At 39.1% G+C, this 16039-nt stretch overlaps 1 protein-coding gene across 2 annotated transcripts in view; it reads left to right on the forward strand.

The window, feature by feature from the left end:
* CLTC (clathrin heavy chain) overlaps positions 1 to 10046 on the forward strand; it is a 76112-nt gene extending 66066 nt beyond the window's left edge. The window contains exons 31-33 of one of the 2 annotated variants that reach the window (XM_075195292.1): positions 4245 to 4265; positions 7832 to 7907; positions 8788 to 10046. In XM_075195292.1, coding sequence (XP_075051393.1) covers positions 4245 to 4265; positions 7832 to 7907; positions 8788 to 8912 — 222 coding nt within the window. In that variant the 3' untranslated portion in view covers positions 8913 to 10046. The remainder of the gene's footprint in view (positions 1 to 4244; positions 4266 to 7831; positions 7908 to 8787) is intronic. The other variant, XM_075195293.1, reaches the window with a different exon arrangement.
* Positions 10047 to 16039: the final 5993 nt, after the last annotated feature.

Here is a 16039-nt window from a genome sequence, read left to right on the forward strand (position 1 = left end):
TTTATTTAGTTGTATGCAAAAATGCCCCCTCTGCATCCAGACACACTGCCCCCTCTGCATCCAGACATGCTGCCCTCTGTCACGCTGTGTCCTCCTCCACTGCCCCTCTCACGCTGTGTCCCCCTCCTCTGAGCCGTTCCAGGCACCAGTCATAAAAAAAAAACACAGAAACTTACCAATCCGTCGGGCGCCGGGACCCAGCAGCCTCCTCTCTCCCGCAGCTTGTTACTGACGTCGATATTCAGTAACCACTGCGGGAGAGAGGAGTCTGCTGGGTCCCGGCGCCCGACGGATTGGTAAAATTCTGTGGGTTTTTTTTTTTATGGCTGGCCCGTGGCACCCCAGTGACAGGGCCGCGGCACCCCTGGGAGCCGCATAGTTTGGGAACCGCAGCTCTATGGAATTCCCCTCTTGTATCTTTCCCCATGCCTCCAAACTTTTAAGCATTCCATGAAAACTCACCTCTTTTAAGCAAAGTTATCAAATTCCCAAACCACATTTTTAGCCTAACTAAGCTATTTTACTCCATTACCACCCATTTACACCCATTTACACAGCTCACTCAAAACCTACATTTGTTCCCTCCAATTTCTAAATCAACATTGCTGTGTATTTGGATTATATAGCTCCAACAAGGACTTTTTCTGTTTGCAGTTTGACTGGACAAATATGCATTGTGGCATTTGACCTAATGTATCAAATTTTTCTATTATAAGCGTGCAAGCAGTGTCCTCTTACCTCCAAGTCATGTTACGTTGATGTATATATTACCCATTGTAAAATTCCCAATTGTAATGTGCTTCGGAGTTTGTTGGTTCTATGTAAGTAGATTGTTATTTGGGAAACTCTTGATTATCAATGTGCATGCATCTCCCCCACCCCTTTCATCATCAGTCAGTATTTTGCTTGCTTATATCTGTGGAGAGTTAGATCTTTGTTTGCGAGGTGTTCTAGAATGAACCTCCTCTTATATTCTACTTGTGTAAGGTGGTCATCCTATACTGTGTGTGCTCTGGGGAATTTAGAGAATGAGACACATGGCAAGTTGTTTAATATATATAGATATATTTGTTGGTGAATATCTTCCACAGCTCTCAAGGTAAAGCTGCCAAATCTTATTTATTTAGCATTGAAAAGTAACCTATTAGACCACATTGGGTTGTAAACAATTGTTTGACTGCTGGAAGGAAACCTCACCACAACACGATATAACTACGCCACAAAGAAAGCCATCTTATTTTCTAAATTGTATTTTTGGTCTATTTGCCAAATAATTTGGTAATATATAAATACTGCTTCATATTACAAATCAGACCCGTGCAATGCCGGGTGAACCCTCCTAGTAGTTTAATAAAGTGTACATGCAGTCTATTGAGTGGAAGGATACACATGTATGTGTGTGTGTATATATATATATATATATATATATATATTAGTGTGTGTGTATATTTATACACAGTGCATTCAGAAAGTGTTCACAGCACTTCACTTTTTGACGACGTGTAATTTTTTTTTTTGAGATTTTAGCAAATGTATTAAAACTAAAAAACTAAAATCACATGTACATAAGTATTCACAGCCTTTGCCATAAAGCTCAAAATTGAGCTCAGGTGAATCCTGTTTCCACTGATCATCCTTGAGATGTTCCTACAGCTTAATTGGAGTCCACCTGTGGTAAATTCAGTTGATTGGACATGATTTGCAAAGGCACACACCTGTCTATATACGGTCCCACACTTGACAGTGCATGTCAGAGCACAAACCAAGCATGAAGTTAAAGGAATTGTCTGTAGACCTCAGAGACAGGATTGTCTCGAGGCACAAATCTAGGGAAGGGTACAGAAAAATATCTGCTTCTTTGAAGGTCCCAATGAGCACAGTGGCCTCCATCATCCATAAATGGAATTAGTTCGGAATCACCAGAACTCTTCCTAGAGCTGTCCGGGTGTCTAAACTGAGCGATCGGGGGAGGAGTGCCCTAGTCAGGGAGATGACCAAGAACCCGATGGTCGCTCTGTCAGAGCTACAGTATTCCTCTTTGTCCTTCTAGAAGGTTCTCCTCTCTCCAACCATCTCTGCAGCAATCCACCAATCAGGCCGTATGGTAGAGTGGCCAGACGGAAGCCACTCCTTAGTAAAAAATCACATGGTAGGCCACTTGAAGTTTGTCATGGTCAGAAAGTCCTTCGGGTACATCTTGGCAAACAAAAATCTCTGGTCTGATGAGACAAAGATTGAACTCTTTGGCGTGAATGCCAGGCTTAATGTTTGAAGGAAAACAGGCACCGCTCATCACCAGGCTAATACCATCCCTACAGTGAAGCATGGTGGTGGCAGCATCCTGCTGTGGGGATGTTTTTAAGCGGCAGGAACTGGGAGACTAGTCAGGATAGAGGGAAAGATGAATGCAGCAATGTACAGAGACATCCTGGATGAAAACCTGCTCCAGAGCGCTCTTGACCTCAGACTGGGGAGATGGTTCATCTTTCAGCAGGACAACGACCCTAAGCAGACAGCCATGATTCACAGAGTTGTCCTAAAGCCACTCCTTTGTATGTCCTTGAGTGGCCCAGCCAGAGCCCAGACTTGAATCTGATTGAATAGAAGAGATCAGACCGTGGCTGTGCACCGACGTTTCCTATCCAACCTGATGAAGCTTGAGAGATGCCGCAAAGAGGAATGGGCGAAACTGGCCAAAGATGGGTGTGCCAAGCTTGTGGCATCCTATTCAAAAAGACTTGAGGCTGTAATTGCTGCCAAAGGTACATCAACAAAATATTGAGCAAAGACTGTGAATACTTATGTACATGTGATTTCTTAGTTTTTTATTTTTAATAAATTTGCAAAAATCTAAAAAACTTTTTCACGTTGTCATGTGGTATTGTGTGTAGAATTTTGAGGGGAAAAAAGGAATTTATTCCATTTTGCAATAAGTCTGTAACATAACAAAATGTGGAAAAAGTGAAGCGCTGTGAATACTTTCCGAATGCACTGTAAAAAAAAAAAAAAAAAAAAAAAGATAGATATAGAGATAGATAGATATATATTACACAAAATAAGGCTGCAAACCAGTACACCTTATCTGAACAGAGATAAAATTACAACAGCTGACCACCATAAAACAATTAGTAAAGTAATTAAAGAAATAAGGCCAGTACAGTAGAAATAACTATTGACCCGTGGGTTTCCTCTGGGTGCTCCGGTTTCCTCCCACACTCCAAAAACATACTAGTAGGTTAATTGTCTGCTATAAAAATTGATACGTGTGTGTGTTAGGGAATTTAGACTGTAAGCCCCAGTGTGGCAGGGACTGAAGTGAGTGAGTTCTCTGTACAGTGCTGCGGAATTAGTGGCGCTATATAAATAGCTGATGATGACCCGAACAGATTTGAAACCTAAAGTATTGTACTGCCTGCAAAATATAATTCTTACCTCAAGGTATGATAAAGATATGCACAGCAAAAATAAATTCCGTAAAAAAACAAAAAACCTTTTGCTCACACATTCCAATATTGAGGACCTGGAAATGACACTGCTACAAGTAAATACTTTTTATATAATTTTTTTTAAAGATTAATTTAGCTATGTAGAGATTAAAATATATAGTAACCTACAAATAGAATGCAGTTAGAGAATAATGTACATCATTTAATGCCTCTGGAAGGGATGTGAAGGCACTCCACAGTGATGCAACATCGCAGATTCTTTCTCCTGTCCCATAGATGTGCGCAGGAAAAGCCATGATGTTGGGGGTACCGTAGTTCCCAGAAATGTGCGCAGCCAGGCATTGCGATGGTGTCTGGCAGCACCGCTTATAATTGATCAACCCCTATAAATACTTCTGAAAACGTAAAATGTGAGTGTTGTGGAAACTAGGACAGATCTTAGATGAATGATCAGGTTAATGTTTAACAAATTTCAATTGACGTTTCATGTTCCTTTTGAATGTTTTCTGGGAGGCCATATTCATGCACTTTCTTGTCTTTTATTCACCCATGCTACCTCTAACAGTATGTGGTTAGCATTTTTGTATTTGAGTTTATGAATAGAATTGAAATTTAATATGGAATCATAGACACCGTCGAACACATGCCTCTGTTACTTTTTACTTGTCACATTTCTTTTTGGTTTATTTTTATCTTTTCTAACAGTTGCAGTTTTGATTTCTTTGCTTATTCTTCCCTTTTTTTATGCTTGATGTAAAATTTGATTTTCTAAGCTGCACCCTCTGAATTCCTTTGCAGGTTGATGCAATAAAGGAAAAGGTGAAAGTTGATTCTTGTTTTCCATCTTTAAACCTGGAAGACTAAGTCTAAAGAATATGCATGCGTTTCCCAATCCCCTTCCTTCTTTTACTACTACAATTACTACTATTACTGCTGCTTTCTTCCTTTCCCAAAAAAACACTCACTAAAAGCCTCTGTTGGCCTTTTAATATCAGAACTAAAATAGGATTAGACATTAGGATGTCTATAGTTTTTTGCTACTAATCAGCTAATCTATGCTCAGGAAGATGCAAGGTATTGGTTCACAGTTACTAATGTAAAACTGGTCGATAGTCTTCTAAATCTGAAGGATGAGATACATATAGCAAAGGCATCAGCTGTGCAGTCCACCACACTAAAATGCTCACTTTCAGACCTATTCAATATTGTCTAGGGCAGATTTGTAGTAAAGCTACAACTGAAAGCTTCTGCCTTCTCGTAAATATTTTTTGTTTGTGTAATGAATGTGAATAGTTTGGGGGGGGGAGGGTGGGTTCTCGCCCAAAAACACTCCTTGTGCCAAATTTGCATTAAAGCACAGTCTGTTATGACTGAAACATTTTGATTACCTTGCACATAAATACTATTCCATGGCAGTAACAATTTCACATATTGAAACCTCACAGTGAGTTATATTTATAATATTTGGGGTGATTGATGTATCATTTTACTGTTGTGTAACAGTTATTTTTTGTCATTATTCATAAATATAGTTTATATTTACATCCTTCAGATGTGTCCATTTTTGCATTCCTTGATAATACAGAACTGTGATCCAGTTCCTGATCTTTGTTTTTACTAATTTTCTTACAGTAGGCAAAACAATAGTCACAGAAGTGAATTCTCCTGCTGTTTTTATTTTCAAGGGTTCATTTGTGGTGTCAGTGTCCACTGAATAAGTATTTTTTAGAGTATCCATATGTAATGACTTCAGGTATTATGACAAATGTTATCCATTTGTTTTCCACAGCCTCATCTAAAGGAGAACTCTTGGCAAATTCAAAATAGTATCAATAAATCTTCTCTACTTCAAATAGTATAATTTCCTAAATGCCTGCAGTTGTGTTGCTTGTCCAGACATAAAAGCTTGGAGGAGTTTGACACAGTTGTCATTAACTAGTTTTTAAGGCAGCTAATTGGACATCCGTGCAGCCTGTTGGGTGCTGGTAGTGAGTAGATGTATTTTGCCTGTAGTTCCCCTTTAAGGAAAATAATTCCCATTCATGTCTTGTATAAATAGTCGAAATCTGGTGGTAAGTGAGATCAAACTGTAGTCCAACAAAAATACATTTAATAACGTTGACGTGTCAAATCTTTGTGGCCACATTTAACTTATAAACTCTCTTGACACCATAGGAGCAATGCACTGCACTACGTTAAATACATCAGGGGAATGTCCTTCTGTGTCTTGTCTTATCCAAAAAAAAGTGTGAGTGTGTTTGTGTGAAAACAAAACAGGTAATTGAACTGTAGTAGTATTGCACTATTGTGTTTAAAGCATGTTGTTTACAGCCTTTGGAAATGCATCACCATGTAAGAACAAGCATTGCTGTTGGCTGTGTGTCAGGAGCCTGTATGGCAATCTCCATTTTCAGAATCCACCCTCACTTCAGTTCTGTTGCCCTTTCTTTTCATGCACACATTTTACACTTGACACACAAACATTAAATGCATGTTTTAAAAGGAGTTTTATTTTTTACCTCTGCAATTTGCTGCAGTCTCTGTGGAAAAGCCTTTTATTGCAGTTATGTCCTTACTGAAGTGGTTCTATTTGCATGGATGATCCTTCTGCATATCCAGGTGCCGCCTGTAAAGAATAGTGATACCCCCTATAAGCAGTAATGTAGACATTCTCATTCTGCTGCTTTTATTACACTGGATCTTTTGATTAGCTAGCGTCATTGCTTTACCAACAAGTGGCATTCTGATAGCCGTACACAAGAGTAACATATGTTGCCATAACCAGAGCTAACTCCTTGGTAATTGCGTCAGTTTATTTTTATACATTTTTGTCTATTTTCTCTGCTCTGTCTTTTAGGATTTAAAATGTAAAACATAGAAATTTACATATTGTGCATCATGACCACAATCTTTTCGTTATGGGAAAATGCAGTTATTAATAAACAAGTATTTGATTTTGTAGTGTTTATGAATTTTGTTTAATTTTAGATTTTGCCTTGATTTTTGTAATTATGATGTGAAGTGGCAAGCCGTATGTCAACATTGGTGGTCCTTAAACGCTTTGTCTTATTTCCCTCAACTGATTTATTTAAAAAATATACCCTATTCCATAGGCAAATGTTTATTATTGCTTTTGAGCATGTTGAAATGTTTGATGTACCTTTTTAGCATGCATAACCTTGTATATGCATATTTGGTCATTATTATTAATGTATAAGCTGAGTGATAAAAGCTTTTTTGTTTTGTTTTTTTTTCCTCCTGTTGGTTGGTCATTGGCATGACTACTGTTAACCTCCATAACATTGTACTTCAAAATTTGCGTAGCAATGCTTTGCCTGTATAAGGAGCAGGAACGCACGCACAAATTGTTTAGGTGGTGTCTTCCAGCCCTTTTATGTTCAGAGTCCTTAAGTACTCTGGTTTGGAGAGAAATAGCCAGCCATCTAAGAAGATGAAGTTCTTTTTATCTGCCTCATAACAGACCCCACAAGAGGCGTAGTGTATTAGCGGTTATAGTGAATTTGGCATATTTTGCTGCAGTTGCTCACTTAGGTTCATTTCATGGATCACCGTGGAGGACATGTGAGGCATGATCAGACAGAATGAAGAATTTGGCTTTGAAATGAGGTCAGGGGACATTTCATGATACATGTGAATTTTAATTTTTGTTATAACATCGTTTGTTTTTTGTTTAACCTACTATTTGGCATTAGGTTTATTGTGACTGAAACAATTAATTAAACTGTACAGTATTTGAGAATCACTTGCATAACAGTCCAGTTATCTGACACACTCTTAATGGACAAAGCGGTAATCTGAAATTATACATGTCTTACACATGGTATCTGAACCTGATAGTCGGAACAATAACTGGGGAATACTTGTAAAGAAAGTCAGCTACTGGCGTTTTAGAACTTATATTTTATATCTTCATACAGGTTATAACTTGAAAATGATCAATACTTTATCTAGCAGAAAGTGTTTTCTGTAATATTGGTGTAATGCATCATTTTCAAATGTAGTTGAATTAAAATATCTTATTAAATATATGTTCATAAGCACATTAGGCTTGAATCGTTAGAAAAGCTGCCCCTTATCCTCATACTTCTATATTTTTGAGTATGTATTATATTATGCTACGGCATTGGTAAGTTTCTCAAATGTTGTGCATAATTACATTAAACAGATGACTGCTGTTACTAAACACAGGCATTTACTGCTTAATATGGCTGCAGTTTGTGGGTGGTATAATGTGTAGGCTTTGAAAAGAAATACTCAAAATGATTATTAAGGCTTTTCCACTGTTTAGTTGTCCTTATAATAACCTAAATTGATCACAATGATTGTATGTGGTTGTTCACTTGATTTCCTATGCTGTTTTCAAGGTTGACAAACTGGATGCCTCAGAATCGCTAAGAAAAGAGGAGGAACAAGCAACAGAGACTCAGCCTATTGTTTATGGTAATTTATTCTTGAAAATATTAAAATTAAAGGGCACGGGCTGTGAGCCCCTTTTCCTGTGTGCATCTAGAATACAACAAACTACTGGGCACAATTGGTTCTATTTTTTGTGTGTATGCTGCACAGTGGTGACCTCTGTCATTTCTCAACTATGGATGATGATGCCCTGGAGTGTGAGCCCTATATCTTCTAAATTATTCAAATTAACAATCCCTGTGTGCTTCCTGATTGTGGTTGCTACCTAACAATTTATTATCAGTATAATATTTTATAGATCCAGTAACTTGTGTCTAATGTATGTAGTTTCATCATAAAGTGCCTTTTTAGACATCCATAATGTGTTGACAAATAACTGATCACATTGGCTAAAATGTGTTCTGCTGTACTTTCTGAATGTGATATATTATAACAATATTTTTTTATTAGTCATTTAGATGTATGTGCTATCGGTACTTTAAACAAGTAACACTGCACCTGTTCTCAAAAACCGGATTAATTAAGAACTTTAAAATCCAAGTTATTGAAAGCTTTTAGTGCCATTACCCGCTAGCATCAAATTACATGTTCTTACTAGTATTTTTAACTCTAGTAAAGACATGTAAACTGTTATGAGAATGAAAACCCTTTTGGATCCTATGTTCCCATACTACCATTTGTGATGGCGGCACCAGTTTGTGTTCCATGTACTTGTGCTTCAACACAAGTGAATGCATTGTGGTCAGTGGAGTGGACCATAATGGCAAATGCTTGTTGCCATCGCCAGTTGGTGACCAGCCTTGCCACTTATTAATGTTGACTAGTCGGGTTTTTATGTCTGTTCTAATTCTTTAGCCTACAATTGCTATAGTGTGTAACCCTTTATCCATTTTGTTCTCTTTAGGTCAGCCGCAGTTAATGTTGACAGCAGGACCCAGTGTTGCAGTACCTCCACAAGCTGCATTTGGCTATAACTATCCAGCAACTGCCTATGGGCAGCCCCAACCTGGATTTGGATATAGCATGTAAACAAACGGGTTGTAGTCTCTGAACCTGGGCTATTTTCTTAATGAAACTCCACCGTCCCTCTTCCGCCTCTTGACCCATACAAGGGAAAAGTGCAGAAATTGGCTCCATATTCTTAAATCCTTTGTTTCATGAAGGACAATTTATTTTCTACAGCACATCTGGATCACACCTCCATTAATTCTTTTTCTTCACATTCCGTATTCTCCAAAATTACTATATTGTTTATTTTGATGGGAATGCTTTGTTTTAAGTGGGCTTTCTACTTTTTATTTTTGTGTTTTTGTTTTGTTTTTCTGAGAGCTGCTTGTAACATCTCCAATAGTTGGGACAGTGTATGTTTAGTATAGGTGTGGCAGCCTCTGCTATTGAAGAAGTTAATGCAGCCCTCTTAACCCTTTACAGAACCTGCAGACCTTGCAAAAAAAAAAATGTATGGTGTAGACACTGGCAGCAAAGGGGTTAACAATGCTAAGTCTATTGTGAAGAATCTGATTTGCACTCTGTAGTGTTAGAAAACTTAATATTGACTCTCTCAAAATTGATGTATGTAAGCAGCTTATGTACTGTCTTATCTAAATGCATATAAATCTACTTGTATATTCAGAAGAAAAAAAAAGAAAATGTTTCTATTTCCACATGCAAGACTGCCGATGACAAAAGAACACTAATATACATATTCTATACCACTTTTGTTGTGCTACTCTTAAAACTATTAATTTTGGCAAAATACAACACAACTTTTGCTTAAAAGAAAACTTCAGTCATGTAAGGGAATATTCATTTGCGCATATAGATAATGCTAGTGTGTATCTCACTCCATGATGAACAGATGGCCCTATGTCGTGCTGTATCCTGTGCTTTTTTCGTGGGACCTTTTCATTCAGGAACAAAGGAGGCACCATAATTCCAGTCTGTGTACTACCTGTATTTTCCTACTCCCTGAGGTTTGTGTATGTTGGATATTGTGGTGTTCTTAGGTCACTGTATTGAGTGTACAGAGGAGAGAATTTAAGTAACAACAATGAAATAAAATGCTGTTCAGTTTTCTTTGTGCAATTTGAGATGACAGATTTAAAAATAAAAATAAAAAAATGAAATGAAATAAAAATACTCAACTGTGGACAGATTATACAATGTGAGTTTTGATGTATTTTTTTAATTCTACACGTTACATTTTTTTTTGTTAAATTGTAAAACAGATATCAACTGCAATCAACTCCTTACAGCTTCTAAAGAGTCTAAAATCTGGAGTTGGTCACACATTCACATTGGATTTTCTAAGCTTGTAAAAAGGTTTTTATTCCAACCAAGGCCCTATGTTTGTGTAGTTTTGTATGTTCTCCGCTTGTTTGCATGGGTTTCTTTCCAGGTGCTCCAGTTTCCTCTCATGGTCCAAAAACATGGTAATAGGTTAATTGACTTCTGACAAAATGGACACTAGTGTGTGTGTTGGGGAATTTAGAATGTAAGCTCCAATGGGGCAGGGACTGGGGTAAAAGACTACATACCCTCTGTACAGTGCTGTAAAATTATTGGATAGATATAGATCAAGATATAGATAGATTATATATATATATATATATATATATATATATATATAATTTGTTTAATCAGACCTGTCAGGTGATAGAGAACTTTACATATTTCTGAATAATACAGGTTTGTTTGGTTTTTTTATTCAATCCTATTGCTATTTTAGTTGTCCTTTTTAAACCTGCCTTTTTTATATTAAAATGCCACATTCGGTAAACATATGGATACATAATATGTATCATTTTAGGAGTGTTTTAAACCATTGTTATATAGACTTCCAAGGTATTTCAATTGCCTGTGTGGCACAGCGATGCGGTACACTAAAATGTGCAATTACCCAGTCTGTTTAGCACAATTCACGTCCTTGTCTAATGCAAAAACAATGATGGAGCAGCAGTAACTGTTAAAAAAAAAATCTTTATTAGGTAGTTATAGCTTTAGCTAGAATGGTCAGATGACATGTTTCAGATGCGAATTACCCTTTCACATACATATTTTACACAGTAATACTGTATTCAGGATAGGGCCACAGAGGCATCAGTTATATTTAATGTATAGTATATTACATGCATTGAAGTTACAGGTGGGTTAAGATGAGAAGGAATAGAGCAGCTTTCCTAGGGATGACTATTATCGTAAGGTGCTACATTGCTTCAACGTGCTGGACAGTGGGGGTAACAGGACAGACATAAAACAGGGACATATAAGGTAGACATGAAAACAAAAGGTAGGGAGGGCCCTGCTCAAAGAGCTTAGATTCTAAAAGGAAAAGGGCATGGCTAAAATAAGGAATGAGTGTGGCTCAGTGGAATTTGGGACAGTTTTTTTTTTTTTTTTTTTTTTTTTTTTTTTAATAGAGCATATAAATACTTGAAGGCTGTGAGAGGGGTTTATCAGGCATGGTAGTGGAAATTCATAAGTGGGTAGTGCCACCGAGAAGTCTTGTGTGGGGGGAGGGGGAGGGGGGGGGGGGGGTTACCAGAGGGTCAGATGAGGGGACGTTTTTTGAGATGAGCTTTGAAATACATGAATTGATGGTTGTGTTGTGGGCTATGCAGGTAAGGATGAGTAATTTGAATTGGATTCTGGAGGACACAGGAAACCAGTGTAGGGATTTGCCAAGTTGTGCAGCAGGTGACAAGATGATCAGTCTGAGTCATTTAAGAGGTACATGGTAGGTAGAAGGTTATAGAAGTCAAGATGGCAGATGAAAGAGAGTGGATATAAGGGTTTTGGTAGCACCTTGGATAAGAAAATGCTGTATTCTGACAAAAAAAATTCCTAGGATGGAGATGACGGCACCGGGAGAAAGATCAGATATGAACAATAAAGCAGAGGGTACAGTCAAGTGTGACAGACAGCAGGTGTCGGAGACTGAGGCGATTGTGGTGGTGCTGTTGAGAAAGATTTGAGAGGAGGTAAGATAAGTTGAGCTCTGTTTTGGACATGTTAAGCTTTAGGTTGCGTTGGGACATCCATATGGAGATAGACGGTTACGCAGAATGATACAGATGGAGAGATGTCTGGAGAAGAGGAAGTTTTTGGTATCTGTGTAGAGGTGATACTGGAGGCCAAATGAGCAAATTAGTTCCCCAAGAGATGAGGTGTAAAGCAGATGCCAGGAGAATGCTTCCTACCTGAATGTGTTCTGTCAATTGTAAAGATTGTGGCTGTTTTCATGCTTTGGCCGGGGCCCCTTTCTCCAGCAGGGAAATCTTAATGCTACAGCATACAGTGACCTTCTACGTAGTTCTGTGCTTCCATTTTGATGACAACAGTTTGGGGAAAGGCCCTTTGAGTACAGGGCATTGTCATACTAAAATAGCAAAGTAAGTTCTATCAAAAAATGGTTTAGGGAGTCTGGTTTGGAAGATCTTGACTGGACTGCTCAAAGCCCAGACCTCAACCCCATTGAACACCCTTGATATGAATTGGAACATGCGGCTGACCTCACTAAAACTCTTGTGGCTGAATGAATGCAAATACCTGCAGCCATGTTCTAAAATGTATTAGAAACCCCTCCCAGAAGAGTGGAAGCTGTTATAGTAACAAATGGGGAACAGACTCCGTAATAATGCCCATGGTTCTGGAGTGAGGTGTTCAGCAAGCAAATGTACTGTATGTATATTTCTTGTCTTGTTTTGGTTGCACCCAAGAATGGCCACAGATACCTGATCGTGATGTTTGACAGCTTAGAGAGAAAACAGTTGACATTGCTATAGAGAGGAATAGTGGCGAAATTGAAACTGCATAAATGCCTCTCCATTTGGATTAATGAGCTCACGGGTAGAGGGGCTTTGATAACTTTAATAGCAGTTTGCAAATAAAATAGCCTGTTTGAACAAGAAAGACAATCTCCGAATCAAGACTGTAAGAGGCATTGTGGGAGCAGGATCAGGGAAGCACAGACAAATGAGATTTTGTTTAGCGTATCTTGCCTATTTCCACTTAAGTAAAACTACATTTTTAGTTTTGGGTAGAATTATCCTTTTATCCCATTGTAGTTGGTGTGTTCTGTCAATCAAAATCTTATTGTTTTATAGTGAAACCATATAATTACAATATAAATCTATTGGATATGAAAAAATTTAATGCCAACATTACATTAACTAATTCATTATATACATTTTCATTGTACAAAAAAAGTAATTAAATTATAGCACTACACATATATACTTCCAAACGTTTATATTCCAAATGTACAGACTTTAGTACAAATAAAAACTTTCACAGAAGTAGCCACTGTAATACATTTAATCACATAGATGCAAAAAGCAGTTGAAATTCCATTCTACAAAACAATGCTATTTTCCAGTTCAAAATAGAGAGAGCTCATCAGTCTGCTCTGTGTGACATGAGGAGAGTTCATTTATCCACAGCACTTTGTACCTTTTGGGATCCTGGAATGTCCAAATGAGGGAGTTTTCTTCACCTCACTCTTGTGTGCAGCCTTTGTAACTGGCAAACTCGGTCACATGGAATTTTTTCGCTAATCGTGTTGGGTAAGCGGGGTTTAAAGGTTTGGTAGATTTCAGTATTGTAAAGGGTAGTCTTTCCATAGAAAAGATGCAGGTTTTAATTTATCACTAATGGGAATTCATACTACTATATCTTTTTTTTTTTTCCCTTCCTGTCATATAGTCATGCATACACTTCAAATTGCCGTCAGTCCAGCAATCACACATCAAGACAGATTGTTTCAATTTGCTCATAAGAGCTAATTATCATTGACAAGAGGCTACATAGTTACAAAAGTGTTTCAGGGTGGAGATCCTCCACCGTCCTCGGGTACAATAATTAATTCAACTAGTGACGTGGATATTGTATAATTAGCATATTTAATGTATGTATAACTTGCAAAGCTAGTTTAACCCACAGGACCACATCAAAGATAATTGATGTTTCTTGTTTCCATTTTGGGGACACTGCTGTTATAGAGGGCGCTGTGCTGGGAGTAAGATGTACCTAGATGGCCTTTTGATAATCCCTACCCCTCTTCTGTCACACTTGTGCTTGACCGTGAAAACACTGGATGGGTCATAGATTGGGAAAAAACAAGCCTTGTTCCTGCACAGCGCATGATTTTTTTGGGTCTCCCCTCAGACACCAGATGTCAGAGGGAAAAGGAACAGATTCTGGCCATTAGAAAACAGTGAAGACCTTTTTGTGATTTTGGCATGTTTCCATCCTCAAATGCATGAAACTCATGGGGAGGAAGGTGTCGTTTGCTCGCTTCACGTGCTGGACTTTACAAAACGAAATCATCACCAGGGGGTCAAGGTCCAATCAATTGGCGCCATTTTTTCAATCTGTCAGCAACGACCCACCAGTCGCTAATGTGGTGGATGAAGGCAGGGAATCTCAACCAGGGCGTTCTTTCTCTGTGCGGGACTAGACAATCGTGACCACAGAAGCCAGTCTTCAGGAATGTGGTATGATGATGCTGAACCTCCGCCTTCAGGGGCTTTGGTCCCAGGAGGAAGCCGTTACCCATCCACATCCTTGTGATCCAAGCAGTTTTTAACACTCTGGTGCACGCTCAATTGCTCTTGAGGAAAAGGTCCATCCGAATCCAGTCCAACAACGCCATGGCTGTTTTGTATACAAATCACCAAGGGGGTACCAGAAGTTCTCGACCTATGAAAGAGGCAGCCAGGATCATGCACTTGCAGCAATTTTGGCTGTATTTGTCCCTGGGTTAGACAATTGGGAAGCTGAGTTCTTCAGTTGCCAAGCCATTTATCCCTGGGAATGGTCCCTCCATCCTGAGATCTTCAACTAAATTGTTAAAAAGTTGGCAACAACCAAAGGTCGACGTGATGGCTTCTCGGCTGAACCACAAAGCTTGTATTGTGCCAGAACCAGGGATCCTAGTAGATGCCATGACTGTTCCCTGGCAATACCAGCTAGTCTATCTTTTCCCTCTGATTCCCGTGTTACCTCAAGTGCTGAAAAGGGCCAAGAGAGAGAGGGTGCCAGTAATTCTGGTGGGACCGGACTGGCCAAGAATGTCACAGTATACTGATTTTCTCAGCATGGGGGCAGAACCACCATGGAGACTTCCTCTCTGAGACAATCTTCTAAACCAGGGCCCATTTTTCCACAAGCACTTGGTATGGCTGGCTTTGATGACCTTGCAGTTGAGGCCATGACTCTCTGTAAAAAGACTATCTGAGAAGGTCATCCAGACCATAAGGGCCAGGAAACCGGCTTCTTCCACAAATGATCACAGGGTCTGGAAGACCTATATAGGCTAGTGTGAAAGGCGAGGTGCTCTCACTTATTTTCGACTTGCTCGTTTCTTGTCCTGCCTACAGGATGGCCTGGACAGGTGCCTGAGATTGGCCTAGCTCAAATTTCATATATTGAGATTGTCCACCTTCTTCCCCAAAAGACTAACTGTTTTGCCTGAGGTCCAGACCTTTCTACAGGAGGTTCTTCGTGTGCAACTGCTCTTTGTTCCACTGATGGTGCCGTTGGATCTGGACTTGTTTCTTTCAGCACTACAGACCTCACTTTTCAAACCTCTGGAATGTATTGATTTCAGGTTTTTTACCTGGAAGGTGTCCTTTTGCTTACCATATCTTCTGCGAGACAAGTGTGTGAATTGGCTACCCTGTCCTGCTAGTCAACTTTTCTTGTCTTTCACTCTGACAGAGCTTTTCTGCGAACTAGGGATTCCTTTCAGCCCAAGGTGATATCCAATTTTCATCTCAGTTATCTCTGCACTGGGCCAGGATTTACTTCCACCAAGTAGACTCTTCAACTGTTTGATGTAGTTAGGGCCTTGCGGGTCTGTGTGTACCGCTTGGCCTCCTTTAAATAGAACTGATAGTCTCCTTGTCCTATATGATGCATACAAACGAAGATGGCTGGCAAAGAAACACAGTTGGTAGGTGGATCAAGGCTACTACCAGTCAGGTTTATATCTTGGCAGGATCTCCAGTTCCTGAAGAGAATACCGCTAACCTTACCAGATCGGTAAGCGTCTCCTGGGTCGCGCAGCATGGAGCCTTGCTCAAACAATTGTCGGGCAGTTACCTGGTCTTCCGTACACACTTTCACCAGGTTCTACAGAAACAACATATTTGTTT

The sequence above is a fragment of the Mixophyes fleayi genome, chromosome 2 (assembly GCF_038048845.1).
Source record: "Mixophyes fleayi isolate aMixFle1 chromosome 2, aMixFle1.hap1, whole genome shotgun sequence".
Lineage (NCBI taxonomy): Eukaryota > Metazoa > Chordata > Amphibia > Anura > Limnodynastidae > Mixophyes > Mixophyes fleayi.